We start from the raw sequence: 13,335 nt of genomic DNA, 5'->3' as shown, positions 1-13,335 counted from the left end.
ATGCTCTGAAAGGGCAATTCCTCTTCTCTCCTCTTTCATCATTTACTGTTTATCTCCCCATCAGGTTTTCTTTTTTTAAGTGCTAAATACAATTAATTGGCGTGCTCTCTAATTCTTTCTTGTGATTGTTAAAGAAATAAAAATAAACAGAAGGCCACCACGACAGCATCTCACCAACCGTTGCTTTAAAATAGAATTTTTGGAAGCATTGTTGATTTCTACTTATTTTTGTTGGTAAATCCTGGGGAAAAAATGTATATCTTTTCCTTTAAAGTTCTAATTCAAGGCGTGGATGGTAGAGTTCTGAAGGGACTTTGGGACTGCGGTAAAATTTCGTTGTCATAGTAACAGAAAGGGAAATAGGCCTTGCTCACCTGGGACTTTAATGCTGCAAAAGCTGGATTTTTTTTTTTTTTTTTTTAAGGAAAAGGACTCTGCAAGTGAAATAAATGAAAAACTTATCGTATTTTGAAACAACATTCCAAACATTAAATAGGTAAATGGCTGAAAAGACCACTTCTGCCATTTTTCTTGGTTTCTGTACTCATCTGATCAAAGAAGCCCAATTTTAAAAGTGCACAAAAAAGGTTATCTAGGAGAATATTGGCTTAAAAATATGTCTTACAAATGATAACCTCAGACCATTATTCTGTGCCTTTGTATATTTCTGGATAATCTACAGAAGGTCTGAAAGGACATTCACACTTGTTATTAATCATAAAACCCCCAGCATATACCTGCACAGACTGACTGTCTTTGGACAGTAACATTATTTTCTGATTTTATATCCACCAGTTGAAAATATCAGGCCCCCTTTGTGTGTGACGGTTTACGTGTGAGGTATGTGTGCATGAAGATGTGTGTGGCCAGCGGAAAGCCACATACGTGACGAACCCTGGGATTCTGGGCTAAGTCATGCCACTTTTAACCCTCTGGAGCAAGCTAATTTTGTACAGCAGGAGTCACTGCTGCTTGTGAAGCCTTTTTTTCTTCTTTTCTCTCTCTCTGTCTCTCTTTTTTGGAGAGAGCATGCCCTAGCCACTCGGGGGCGGGTGTACAAACCAGAGCCCAGTTTGTGAGCCACTTCGCAGCCGTCAACAGTGATGGAGCCAACTTGGGACCAAAAACATCCAAATTTGCGAACTGCAGTGGGTCAGCTACGTTCCTTCACAGGCAGGGCTGGCTGAAATTCCCCAGACCTGAAATCCAATCACTTTCCAATCAAATCTAATATAATGCAGATATATTCTCTCCTAAAACATGTTTACTTAAAAAGGTAACACCTTGCTTTCTCTTCACAGATTCTTTTTAAAATTTTTCCTCAAGTGCAATCAGAATTGTTTGAAAACAGCAGGAAACCCAAGGGACATGAGAAGGTTTCAGGTAAGGGGCCTGCCGTTCTTTCCTGGTAAATAAGTCATCCTGTTTTCTTTCTCCTTAGCACTCTTTTTTTCTTTTCCTTTCTTTTTTTTCTTTCCCCCCTTAGAAAACATTATTCGCGGATGCTGCTAACAACAAAAAAGATAACTGTAAATGACCGCCCTCTTCAGATAGTACTGAGGGTTTCTTCATTTTGTAGTGTTTAAGGCCTTCTGCCTGCATTGCCAGAGCCCCAGGGGAGGGGCACCAACCCAGGCTGGAGATTTGATTTTAAGCCCTCAGGCCGCCCTTCGCACACACAGCTGCCCACAAGCAGGAACAGCGTTCTTGATACTCAGCCACCTTGGGATTTTTCAAAGCAGCTTCTCTGTGCTTTCTGCAAGCAACAGCCTCTTCCTTTCCTTTGCCACCGATTAACTATTCAGTGGTCTCTCTCCGAGTGTCTGGGAGAGCAGCAGACCAAGCAGCCGTGGTCACTTTAAGATCTCAGCATGACAACAAGACCCACGGGACAGTAACCCAGCTGCCTGGGTTAAATCTGCCACCGGTTTCATCACCCCTGCCACTGATGTACTGGGGATACAAGCTAATAAAAACCCAGAGCGAGGCAAAGTGTGTCAGGTTGGAGATGCGAGGAAAGCAGCCCCTCTTGGCCCCCTTTCCTTCATCTTTGAAGGACCCACGTTTAATCCACCAAATGGCTTTCCTGCCACTCACGCCCAATTGAAATACCTCCCGCTCCTTTCCCCATAGAAAAATGGAAAACATGTTAAACAATATTATTCAGGCTTGAGACTTAAAAAAAAAAAAAAATCCTGGCAGCAACGTGAGAGATGAGAGATGGGGATTATTAGCCGCACGTTTCAGGTGGGGAAAGTGAGGTTCTGGGAGTTTAAGTAACTCGCCTCTAATCACGGGAAGGAGGTGGTGCAACCCAGAGCCAGGAGGATGCGTCTGATCCAACTCTTTCCACCGGACCCTGGGTTTGCAGTGTGTACAGCTGCTAGGTTTATGCTTTGCTGTTGCCTTTTTCTAAATTCTGAATAATTTCTGAACAAGGGGCCGCACATATTCATCTTACACTGGGTCCCACAAATGATGTAGCTGCTCCTGCCTTTTGCTCAAAGAGCTTCTGTGGTTTAGCAGCAGAGTCATTAAAGAGTTAATAGGAGAGATGGGTACATGCAAGGCCAGTGAGCACGACCTTGAAAAACAAAAATTCCTGTAATGTTTTTTCACCGCATCATGGGTATCAAACTATCTTGCTGTGACCGGGACAATTTTTTTTTGTTTGCCGTGTAGCGCTAATACGAGCCTCGCCTGAACAAGTTAAACCACAGCTCTCCATCCTGCAGACTCTTCCCCTGCTGCATGATAAGAAGACAAATAGAAATGAAATGATTTTCATGGGGCGGGGTGGGGGGGGTCAAGCAGGAACATTGTGCAAAACCAGAGTGAAATTCAAAAGAATTCCAAAGTGCCCAGATGACCAAAGCTTAGCTTTCACGTCTGGAAGAAACAAGAGGCAGGGAAAGAAGCTTAGATTCCTATCCCCCCTTATTCTCTATCATCCCTTCCAAAGAGTTTTAAATTTGAGAAGACACTTCTAAGGAGGCTTTAAATAGAACGCCTTGTCATTTTATGTATTTTATTTTATTTATCCCAAATTTTAGAAATGTATTCACTAAGCAGATGCATGTAATACTTCCTCTACTTCTCCGGTTATTTACTAAGTGAAATTTTTAATGTGCCTGAATTTTCTAACAGGGTTAGAATAAATATCGTTCATCTCAAAATATGAGGAATTCCCATCCTATGTGAATGTACTTGACTTTTGCAAAGACGAGGGAAAAGATTTTTTTTTTAAGTTTGTGGATTCTAGGACTGTCTCATTTCTGGGGTAGGGCTAAAGTCAACTGGAAGAAATTTTTTTGCGTTTTTTTATTGAGATAAAATTCATATATTCATCATTTAGACCATTTTAAAGTGTGTGATCCAGTGGCTTTTAGCATATTCACAGTGTTGTGCAACAATTACCACCATATCATTCCAGAACATTTCCGTCATCCCAGAAGGAAACCCCATACTTCCCAATTCCCTTTTCTGTCCACCCACCGACAACCACTAATCTACTTTCCGTCTCTACAGATATGTCTATTCTGGACATTTCCTGTAAATGGAATGATACAATATGTGGCCTTTTGTGTCTGGTTTCTTTCACTTAGCATAATGTTTTCAAGGTCCATCCATATTGTAGCATGTGTCAGTATTTCTTTTTTTTGGGGTGAATAATATTTTTATGGCTGAATAATATTCCATTGTAAGAATACACCACATTTTGTTTATCTGTACATCAGTTGATGGACATTTGGGTTGTTTCTACTTTCTGGCTTTTATAAATCATGCTGTTATGAACATTTATGTACAAGCTATTTTGTGAACATGTTTTTGATATCTTGAGTATATACCTAAGAGTAGAATTTCTGGGTCGTATGGTAACTCCAGATTTAACTTTTTGAGGAACTGCCAAGCTGTTTTCCACAGTGGCTGCACCATTTTACATTCCCATCACTGATGTGTGAAGGTCCCAGTTTCTCCATATCTTTTCCGCTACTTGTTATTTCCTGTTTAAAAAGAAGATATCCTCGCCATCCTGTAGGCGTGAAGTGGTATCTCATTATGGCTTTGATTTGTCTTTCCCTAATGGCTAATGATTTGAGCATCTTTTCATGTACTTTTTGGCCATTTGTGGATCTTCTCTGGAGAAATCTCTATTCAAATCTTTTGCCTATTCTCAAATTGGTTTACTTTTTTAATTGTTGAGTTGTAAGAGGTCTTTATGTATTCGGAATACCAGGCTCTTATCGGATAAATGATTTGCAAATATTTTTCTCATTCTATCATTGGCTTTTCACTTTCTTCACAGTATCCTTTGATTCACAAAAGAATTGACAGTTTTTATACCGTACTCAGATTCTATGACAGGTATAGCCTTCCATGAAAGATCTTTTACATGGAGAAAGGCTTGACTATGTGCTGTAATGGTCAAGTGAAAAGTTTGGATCAAGTTCAAAGTATGAAACAAAACCAGAGATGGTAGGTAATCATGAGAGTGATCTAAAGGAATGGTAGCTTAGGAATTCCTAGAATATACGTATATATCATTCAGAATGACAAATGTGATCATTTTAAACCATGTGGACAAATAACTTCGATTCTCTACTTTTGTTATATGATCAAACGTAGATTTAATCTGAAGGCTTTTTGATTTGTTTTGTTTTGTTTTTGTGTGGAGATTTGATCTGAGCAGGATAAAAATACAAAATATTTCTAACCAAATCATGAATCCAGCCAAACTCTCTCTCCTCTCTCACCCCTTCTCTTTCCACTATCCCCCAAACATCGGTGGAACCTAAATTCTTTCTCCAGAAATGATCAAATGAGAACAAAATCATTATATCAAACTTATTTTCCAATCTGAACCAAATCTCTCTTTCATTCAGTTCAAGTCCTAAGTAACATGGGCATATAAAGTATTTATCGAAACGCAAGGGTTTTAACCCTTTTTATTGGGGGGGGTGCTCAGACCCCTTTGAGAATTTGGTATGAGCTGTAGTTTTGTCCCAGTAAAAAGCTACATTTCAACAAAATTTTGCTTAAAATTTCAGGGGTTCCGAGACCTCTTAAGACATCTCTGAGAATTCCACGGACCCTTGAGCTAAAGAGATGAAATTCATCTAACACCCATTGGGCTCCCTCCATGTAACTTAACCCTTACAATGGGGACCTGTCCACTTAGGACTCACCCTGATGGTCTTCCCGTTCTCTTGGGTTTAAAGACCACCTGCTCCGGGATCCACATCCTCAGACCTCCCCCTTCCCTGGAGCTGCAGACACCCAGCTCTGCCTCCCTCCTGGGCATCTTCCCTTGGGTGCCTAGTGAGCGTGTGCTCACAGCAGAACTCAGTGCTTCCTCCCTGATCTGTACCTTCCTCCTAAGTATCTGTAAAATCCACCTCTCTCTCCTGAAACACTGCAATAGGCCCTTGCCTCTCCTCCTTCCTTGTCTAATGCATCCTCAGCACGGCTGCCAAAGTGATCTTTTAGAACATGTCACTCCTCTGCTTCAAGTAGGTTATAAATATCTCCTGTCCATGGACAAAAGCTCAGATTTTAGAAGGCATGGCTGAGAAGTAGCTTCATACCAGGCAGGGCTTCTGCCATGCGCCCCTCCTGACGCTTCCATACATTCCCCCACCCACCAGGCACACCTCACTGATTTCTATTCCACGGAATATCGCTTGGAACCTTCTCACATGTTCGCCCCTCTGCCTGGGAACCCTTCACTGCTCACCAGTCTGTGACTTCTGCTTATGCTTCAAGCCTACACCTGAGTGTCACCTCTTTAGTGAGGCATTTTCTGGCAGACCTATTGGCCAACATACTTCTCTACAGGCTTCTACTATGCCATTGATCACATTGTCTTCCAATTATTATTTGTCTAATAGCCTGTGTGCTACTTGAGGATAATCTGTATGTTTTATTTATTTTTGTATCTCTCCCCAATGCCAGTCACTCTGTGGAGCTCAAAAAATTCATTATTAAATGAATTTTTAAAATGAATTTATTTATTTATTTATTTATCATTGCCGCGTGGGTCTTCGTTGCTGCTCGTGGGCTTTCTCTAGTTGCAGAGAGCAGGGGCTACTCTTTGTTGCGGTGCGCGGGCTTCCCATTGCGGTGGCTTCTCTTGTTGCCGAGCACGGGCTCTAGGTGCGCGGGCTTCAGTAGTTGTGGCGCATGGGCTCAGTAGTTGTGGCTCGCGGGCTTAGTTGCTCCGTGGCATGTGGGATCTTCCCAGACCAGGGCTCCAACCCATGTCCCCTGCACTGGCAGGTGGATTCTTAACCACTGTGCCACCAGGGAAGCCCTATTAAATGAAGTTTTAAGAGAAAGAAAGGAAAAAGATAGGAAGGAAGGAAGGGAGGGAGGGAGGGAGAAAGGGAGGAAGGAAAATAAGAAAAGGGCCCCCAAAGTATCTGAATCCATGGACCATTAAGGCAGAAAATCACTTCTGCCCTTCTTGAAATGGAACAATTAGTTGAAACACGCAGATTAACAGCGCGGTGAAGGAAAGGAAAAGAAATTTATGTATAGTTTAAGCTGACAGGCCTGTTAAGACATAACGTACCCCGTTCTTTATTTCTCTGCATCGTGGGTGGAGAGCAGACAGTTGGAAAATCCAGGAGAAAATCAAGCCACTTTCTTGGAAGAGTCAGGCATGTTGTCATTACCCACATTCAAATCCTGAAACACAGCAGAAGTTGACAACAATCAGGGCTTTTGTTGCCAGTTCACTCTCATAGACAGGCTGGCTGGGTCTGCTCCAAGTCAGAGTGAAAACACAGATGCCCTCATTCATTGATTCATTCACCCACCAATACTATCGAGGAAATTCTGTGAGCCAGCCACTATCCTAGGTGCTGCAGATACACCAGCAAGCAAAACAGAGAACATTCCTCACCCTCGTGGGACTTACATCCTAGCGGGGAGACAAGGAAAGTGAGATAAATGAGTGATTTACGTAGCTTAGCTCTGCTTCTCTGAGGTCTTCAAGTGAACTGACTGGAAGCGCAGGGGCCCTGGTGCCAGTTGTCCTTGTATTGCCTGCTGGGACTCAGCGGTGTGGCCAAGTCCAGATGGTATGGGAGCCCAGTGCTACCTGCCATTGTAATAATAGCAAGTGTGGATGCTCTTCCCAATAGCTTTCAGAGTTTTCCACAGCATCAGCTATAATAGGACACGTGTCAGCAGATCACGTACTTGAGACTGGGAAGCTTAGAGGCCTTGCCAATTCCCCCACCCCGCCCTGCCTCAAAAGGACTCTGTTTTAAACAGACCTGACCACTGTAGAAGACTGCAGTATTTCCCGTCACATGGGCGGCACCAACTGCAACATTACTCTTTCTGGAGTTGGTAGCAGGTGCCTTGAATCTCCAACCCTAGAATCATTTTAAATGAATTCCTTCATTCCAACGTGTAGCTTTCTTGTTATTGGGATAAAGATTCTTCCTAGCATTTGCTGAACTTTTCTGGGGGTGTCTCAAGTTCACCCCTAATGATTCCCTTTTTAGATGAGGTCCACCAATCATTTTGTTATATAGCTATGTCAGGGAGAGAATGGAGATACATCAACCGTTCTTGCCATCTTTTGCTTCAAAAGATAAGAATTCAAGAGGTGTGGAGGGGTGCATACATTCTTTCAGGTGAAAGAAAAGTCATTTCCAGGGTCAGGTTGGGAGAGGCATCAGTGCTGAATTGATTCCTGTTTGATTATAGGGATCTGTGTACAACCCCAGGAGGGGCCTGCTAGAAGGGCCTTCTGAGGGGGTCCCGGAGGAGGTGAGGGAGGGGTTGGTGCTTTGCAAAGACACACCTAGCAGGTCTCGCAGACCTCTGAGGAAGAAAGCAGACATGCACGGTGGTGGGAAGACACCAAGATCTCCTCCATCAGAATGGAGAAACGAAGTGAGGCGTGTGAGGACGGACTGACATCATCAGGGTAGTTGGATAATGTGGGAGGCCTACAGCCTGTTACTGCAACGTGCTGGATGCAACCACTGCACAAAAACAACGGAGAAGTTCACGTGGCTGGCAGGGCCTCTAGTCCACACAGCTGGGTGGCGGCTATTCATCTATTTGACTAAACGATGTGAGAGCAAAGGGCAGGGCTACTCATGCCTTGGAACAGGGCCAAGCTCCATCCAACAAACCCGTATGACTTCTTAAACCCCAGCTCTTATATAAAACGTTTTAATGGCATCACCATCTATTTTCTTTAAATAAAAAAAAAAAATGGTGACTCTTTCTCTCACACCCGTGAAGAGGGAAACGAGAGTTTAACTCCAAATGGTAAAAATTTAATATAGTTCCAGCTGCCTGCAGGTTTCTTCAGTTCAAGTCTCTCAGTTCAAGAGCCACCCCAGGGGCTCTGTGATCTCACCCACCGTGTGAAGGTTGCTGGGCTACTGAGCCCCACTTTTAAAGCACAGAATGAAAAGCACTTGACTCATGGCTTCTCTGATCAACAGGTGGGTCCATTATCTGGTGATAGCACAAACCAGCGAGTCCAAGTTAAGAAATAGTAATTATCTACTTGGAGTCAGAAGAAAACCTCTGAAGGTCTGAGGATCTTTTGCCCAGTCTAATGCTTTAAGCTTGGGAAAAGCTTTCTGTGGGTAACTTCAAGCTCTTGCCTGTTGGACAGTATACCCTTCTGCCCACCCCCATCACCCCCTACTTTTGGCATCTCACATGGGGACAAGAATCGGGGTTTAAGAATTTTGACCAACTCACACAGGAACTGTGTTTTGAATGACTTGTGGGAGAAAAGGAGAGACACAAAAGCAGGTAGTTGCCTATATAACCCTTGGGAAAGGATATGGCAGATTTCAGTGAGGTGGAAGCAAACCCTAAATGCTCCAACATTTTAAGAGACTCAGATTTGGGCACTAAAACCTACCCTTGAACATTTTCCAGGACCATCAGATGCAGAACTTCCTGGAAGGCAAAGCTTTCTTAGTTTTACAATAACAGTGCATAGATTCTTAAGCTGCTTATGGGGCCTACGTGCTCCTGGGTTTTGACGCATGACAGGTGATTCACGAGGTCCCTAGGGACAGAGTTTGGGGAAAGAGAATGGCCCAGCCAAATCAAGAACGGCATCGAATGTGTTAAGGCTCCGCTGTGAGCCTCAAAATGTTTGCTAGTGAAATACTGCCCTGGGCCATAACCATCCCTCTTGGCATACGTTTCAGATGGGACAAGCATTGCCCTCAATGGAATAAAGTGATGTAGGGTAGATGTAGCAAGCATCACTGGCCTTTGAGATGAAGAGAAATTTGGTTGTAAAGCAGGTTAATGACCTTTGGGCTTCCTGATAACCTAAAAGGCAGGATAAAAAAATTGCCACTTGATTTCTGTACATATTCAACTAGTTTTTGAAAAACAAGCCCTAAAAGGTGTCCACCCTAAGCCAAACTTGCCAAAATATGCCAGCAGACATGCCCTTTGGCATACGGCTCCACTTACGCCAGTTAGAATTTTTTTTTTTTTATTGCCAGAATAATCATTTTGGTACCCTTGAGTTGTATAATAAAAGTTGATCAACTCTTCAAGGCCCTATCTCGAATCTCATTTCCTTGATGAAACTGTTTGTTACTGCCTTCAGTTCGGGTTAATTTCCTTACCTTTGGACTCCTAGAGGATACAGTGGCCACATAATTCAGCCCTCAATCATGTATTACCACATAGTAATATCTCCTAATTATGTGTAGTGTTTGTTCTGCTTTATCAGTTGCATGGTAAACGCCTTGAGGTAATGACAGTGTTTTCTGTAGGCTTCCATTGCGTGTGGCATGGTGCCTGGAAGATCACAAAATAACTCTGACTCACTGAAACACAGCGCTGTCTGGTGACTTACGAATGTATCTTCTCGGGACTTATGTCATTAATGCCACAGCCCCCTCCCTTGCTGTGAGCAACTCCAGAACGCCCCACATCTGTCTCAGCAGCAATCAGCTTTGCGTTCTCTCGTTTGCTACTTGATACTCAAGTGAACAGAAAATGTAACCTTGGGGAATATGAAACACCAGCGATTGCTAAGAATGCTGGGAATTCCTTAAAAAAAAAAAGGATGACAAAATCCATACTTACGGGGTAGGTAGGTGTTTAAAGGTAATTTTGGAGACTCTGAAGTCTAGTAACAAAGAAAAATCCGGGCTTTCAACCTGGCTTGAAAATGTAATGTGTGCCAAGAATAAAGAGGTAGGGAGAAACAATTTGCAGTAGCCAATTTGCTTGTTCTTTGCCTGGGTTGAATTACGGAGGCTTAGGCTAATTGTTTCATCAGATTCCCCTTGTCGAATGTGAGAACTCACCAGTGTTTAAAAACATCAATGGAGTATTTCTTCTCACGATATGGTCTCCAAACCTGATTGCCCACCACAACCAGAAGTCTGTCTTGATTTTCTCCGTCCCTTTAGTGGTCTCTGTGTTTCTTTCCTCCTTCCACAGGTGGAAAATAAAATCCCACATAATAGTTACGCTTTGGGAAAGCTGAAATAACATATATAGCAACTGAACAGTTATAAGGGAAAAGCACATCATGAATTTAATTCCATTTCCAGATGTAAAATGTCATAAAGAATTTTTTTCCATACTTGGCAAAATAACAGGGATTTTCGAGGCCATTTTATTTAGCTTGGTGTACGCATGTTTGTAAGTAGGTATCGGAGTCTTCCACGTCGAGTGGGCTGTAAATGCTACCTGTTGTAACTTTACTGAGATTAAACTACCAAACGCCCCATCTTCAGTTAGAAGGTACACGATCCTCATTGAAATGGAGGGGAAATGTGTCTGACTAATGGTAGAATTGGGTGTGTTTTCAAAGCAACAACCCTGATCCATACAGGGAGGTTTCCAACCAACGTGATTATTCTCTAGCAAGTACAGACACCGGGATTCTCGCCTGTTTCAAAGAGCAGATGATTTAGTCATTCCACACCCTTTGCATTCTGACTTCTCTTTTCCTTTTACCCTCCTGTATGAGGCTTAGGGTCTTTGTAGGAACACCTGGGTATGAGCTGAGAAAGCCTGGCTGGCAGTAGTATCCAAGCTGGTCATTCCTCTGATTCAACTAAGTCATACAGCTAGAGCTTTGAGAAGGATGGATTTTTTTTTTTTTTTTTAAAGTGTGATGTTGCAAAGAGCCATAGACATTTTGGAGAGAGGCGTAAAAATAACCCAGTGGTGGGAATAAATCAGGGTGGTAGAAGTCCTCCTGCCACAGGCTGTCATTCTGATGCCAAAGAAACAGCTCCTCTATTGGAAAATTAGTTGTACAGGCAGATGAACGGATGTGTCCACCGAAAGGGTAACTCCCACTGTGGCCTTTTATAGGCAGGAAAGAGCTCTTTACAACTCAGCTCCTGCTTTGTATAAATTATTAGAGTGGGGGACATGGGAGTGCTTTGGGGTAATGAGAAGGAAAATATAATTTGAGGAAGCCAATCCGTTTTCTTGAGTACTCTGAGCGGGCTGCTCACACAGTTGTAGCTTTTGTTCTTAAAACTTTCTTGTAGTTTTCAAGGGGACATACAAACTTTTTACTCACGTTTCGACTTCTGTATAATCAGCGAAAACTGCAGTTTAATTGGACGATTCAAAAGGGAACCTACGCTGTCACGCACCAATTGGTCTGCGTTTATTGATCTGGCCTCACCAAAAATTAGAGATCACGCTAAACAAAATGAGGAATGGCAAAGCGTGACAAACTACTTTCGCTTAAAAAAATGCAAGCAATTTCGATAGATTCTTACTTCTCCTTTCTTGACACCTTGAATGAAAGCTACCGTGTCATAAGTGATATTTGCGTGAATATGATTGGTTGTTGCTTTTGCGTTGAGTTGAAGCGTACCAGTCGAGGAGAGCTCTAGTCTACAATGGCTTAGTTTTCAGATCCGCAGACTCTCCTACTGGAGCTTTGAGCTGAAATACAGATACACCAACTTTGAGAAACAAATGAAAGCTGTCACCAGTGTCAACAGCAAAAGCTGGGGGTCCATCCCACACAAATTATGGACATCTGTATTCCTAACTGGCATCCTTTCGGGCTGTGCCAGCAGAGTGGCAGTGCCAAGAGAGTCTGACAGCTGTATAAAAGACTAGGTATCAGGTTTAGGTGATAGGAGACACTGATGAGACAGAGAAGTCTTTTTGGATGGAATACTCTCCATATGTTTATTATAATACTCGAGATTTTTAGTTTCAGGTACCTCAAACTAAAATACTAATGGTATTTTGTCAATACCAAATTCGCTACTTCTAAAACAGATCAGTTTCTGATCTCAGGAGAACAAGCGGTATTGATGAGTCTGTGATCAGAAGATGGTTGGCAAAGATGCCTACAAATAGTTAACAAGGTAATGGTAAGAAATGTTGACCTTGATTTGTTTAGCTAAGATGTAAAGATTTTTGAAGGTCAAAGGTGTCCTTGTGTAGTGTTTTGGAGTCTAACTGTGTCTGACCCTCTAACATTAAGCTGCTGTGGCCTGCAGTTTTGAAGAGTGAAGCAAACCAGGGGGAAAGAGAGAAGGGGGAGAGAACAGGAAATGGAGTGAGGTGTTTCAGGAAGTTGTCAGGGGCTGACTGATTGATTCCAGATGGAAAAGGTCAGCCTTCGTGACCCAGGAAATACTCACTGGGGGAAAGAAGTTGGCTTGTGGAAGGGGAAGGCCTGGGAGGGAGACGATGCTGGAATGCACAGTCTACTTCCTTCAGTCTTCAAACATTCAGAAACTTTAACTTCTCTGAATAGAATAATATCAGTGTTGTCATCATGCATCAGAAAACAGTGAAGGAAGTTAAATCCAAAGCTTTGAACGCACCAAGTGTATCTTCACCTCCATAATGCAGTTCACTCTTCCAGAAGGAGAGTGAGTGTATGGAAAAGTCAATATTTGTGTGTGTCTCCATGTATAAGAAAAACAACCATTCCTAAAGAAAAGAACAACCACCAAACATGTCTGGTTTCACGTGGTGGAGTTTCAAATCCTTTACATTTTATAAATTCAGTTAAATTGGCAGGCTCTCTTAGATCCCTCAAAGTCTAAGATATTTGGAATATTAAAAACGGGAACTTGCCTCATATCTATATATATACAGGCACACGCACATACATTTGGACATAATTTAAAATCTTGTAATAAATTTTGCAGACACTGAAATAATTCAGGTTAATTCCCTTGCTGTCATGAGAGGCCAGCGCTAGCCAGCAAGAGATTAAAATTTATTTCCATTGTTAATAGAAAATAATGAAGTGCATCTGAACCACCAGGGTATGTCATTCGGGAAATGTTCTCTTTGGAACCAAGTCTCACTCCACCCAAATGGAGA

The 13,335-nt window shown here is 42.5% G+C and overlaps 1 protein-coding gene across 6 annotated transcripts in view; it reads left to right on the top strand.

The window, feature by feature from the left end:
- EBF2 (EBF transcription factor 2) overlaps positions 1 to 13,335 on the top strand; it is a 194,822-nt gene that overhangs the window by 135,081 nt on the left and 46,406 nt on the right. For all 6 annotated transcript variants that reach the window (XM_032635537.1, XM_032635540.1, XM_032635541.1 and 3 more), the window contains one exon: positions 1,302 to 1,383. In XM_032635537.1, coding sequence (XP_032491428.1) covers positions 1,302 to 1,383 — 82 coding nt within the window. The remainder of the gene's footprint in view (positions 1 to 1,301; positions 1,384 to 13,335) is intronic.

This window comes from Phocoena sinus, chromosome 6, assembly GCF_008692025.1.
Source record: "Phocoena sinus isolate mPhoSin1 chromosome 6, mPhoSin1.pri, whole genome shotgun sequence".
NCBI classification, from domain to species: domain Eukaryota; kingdom Metazoa; phylum Chordata; class Mammalia; order Artiodactyla; family Phocoenidae; genus Phocoena; species Phocoena sinus.
The sequence above is the reverse complement of the archived record's forward strand: the minus strand, read 5'-3'. Positions and strand labels throughout refer to the sequence as shown.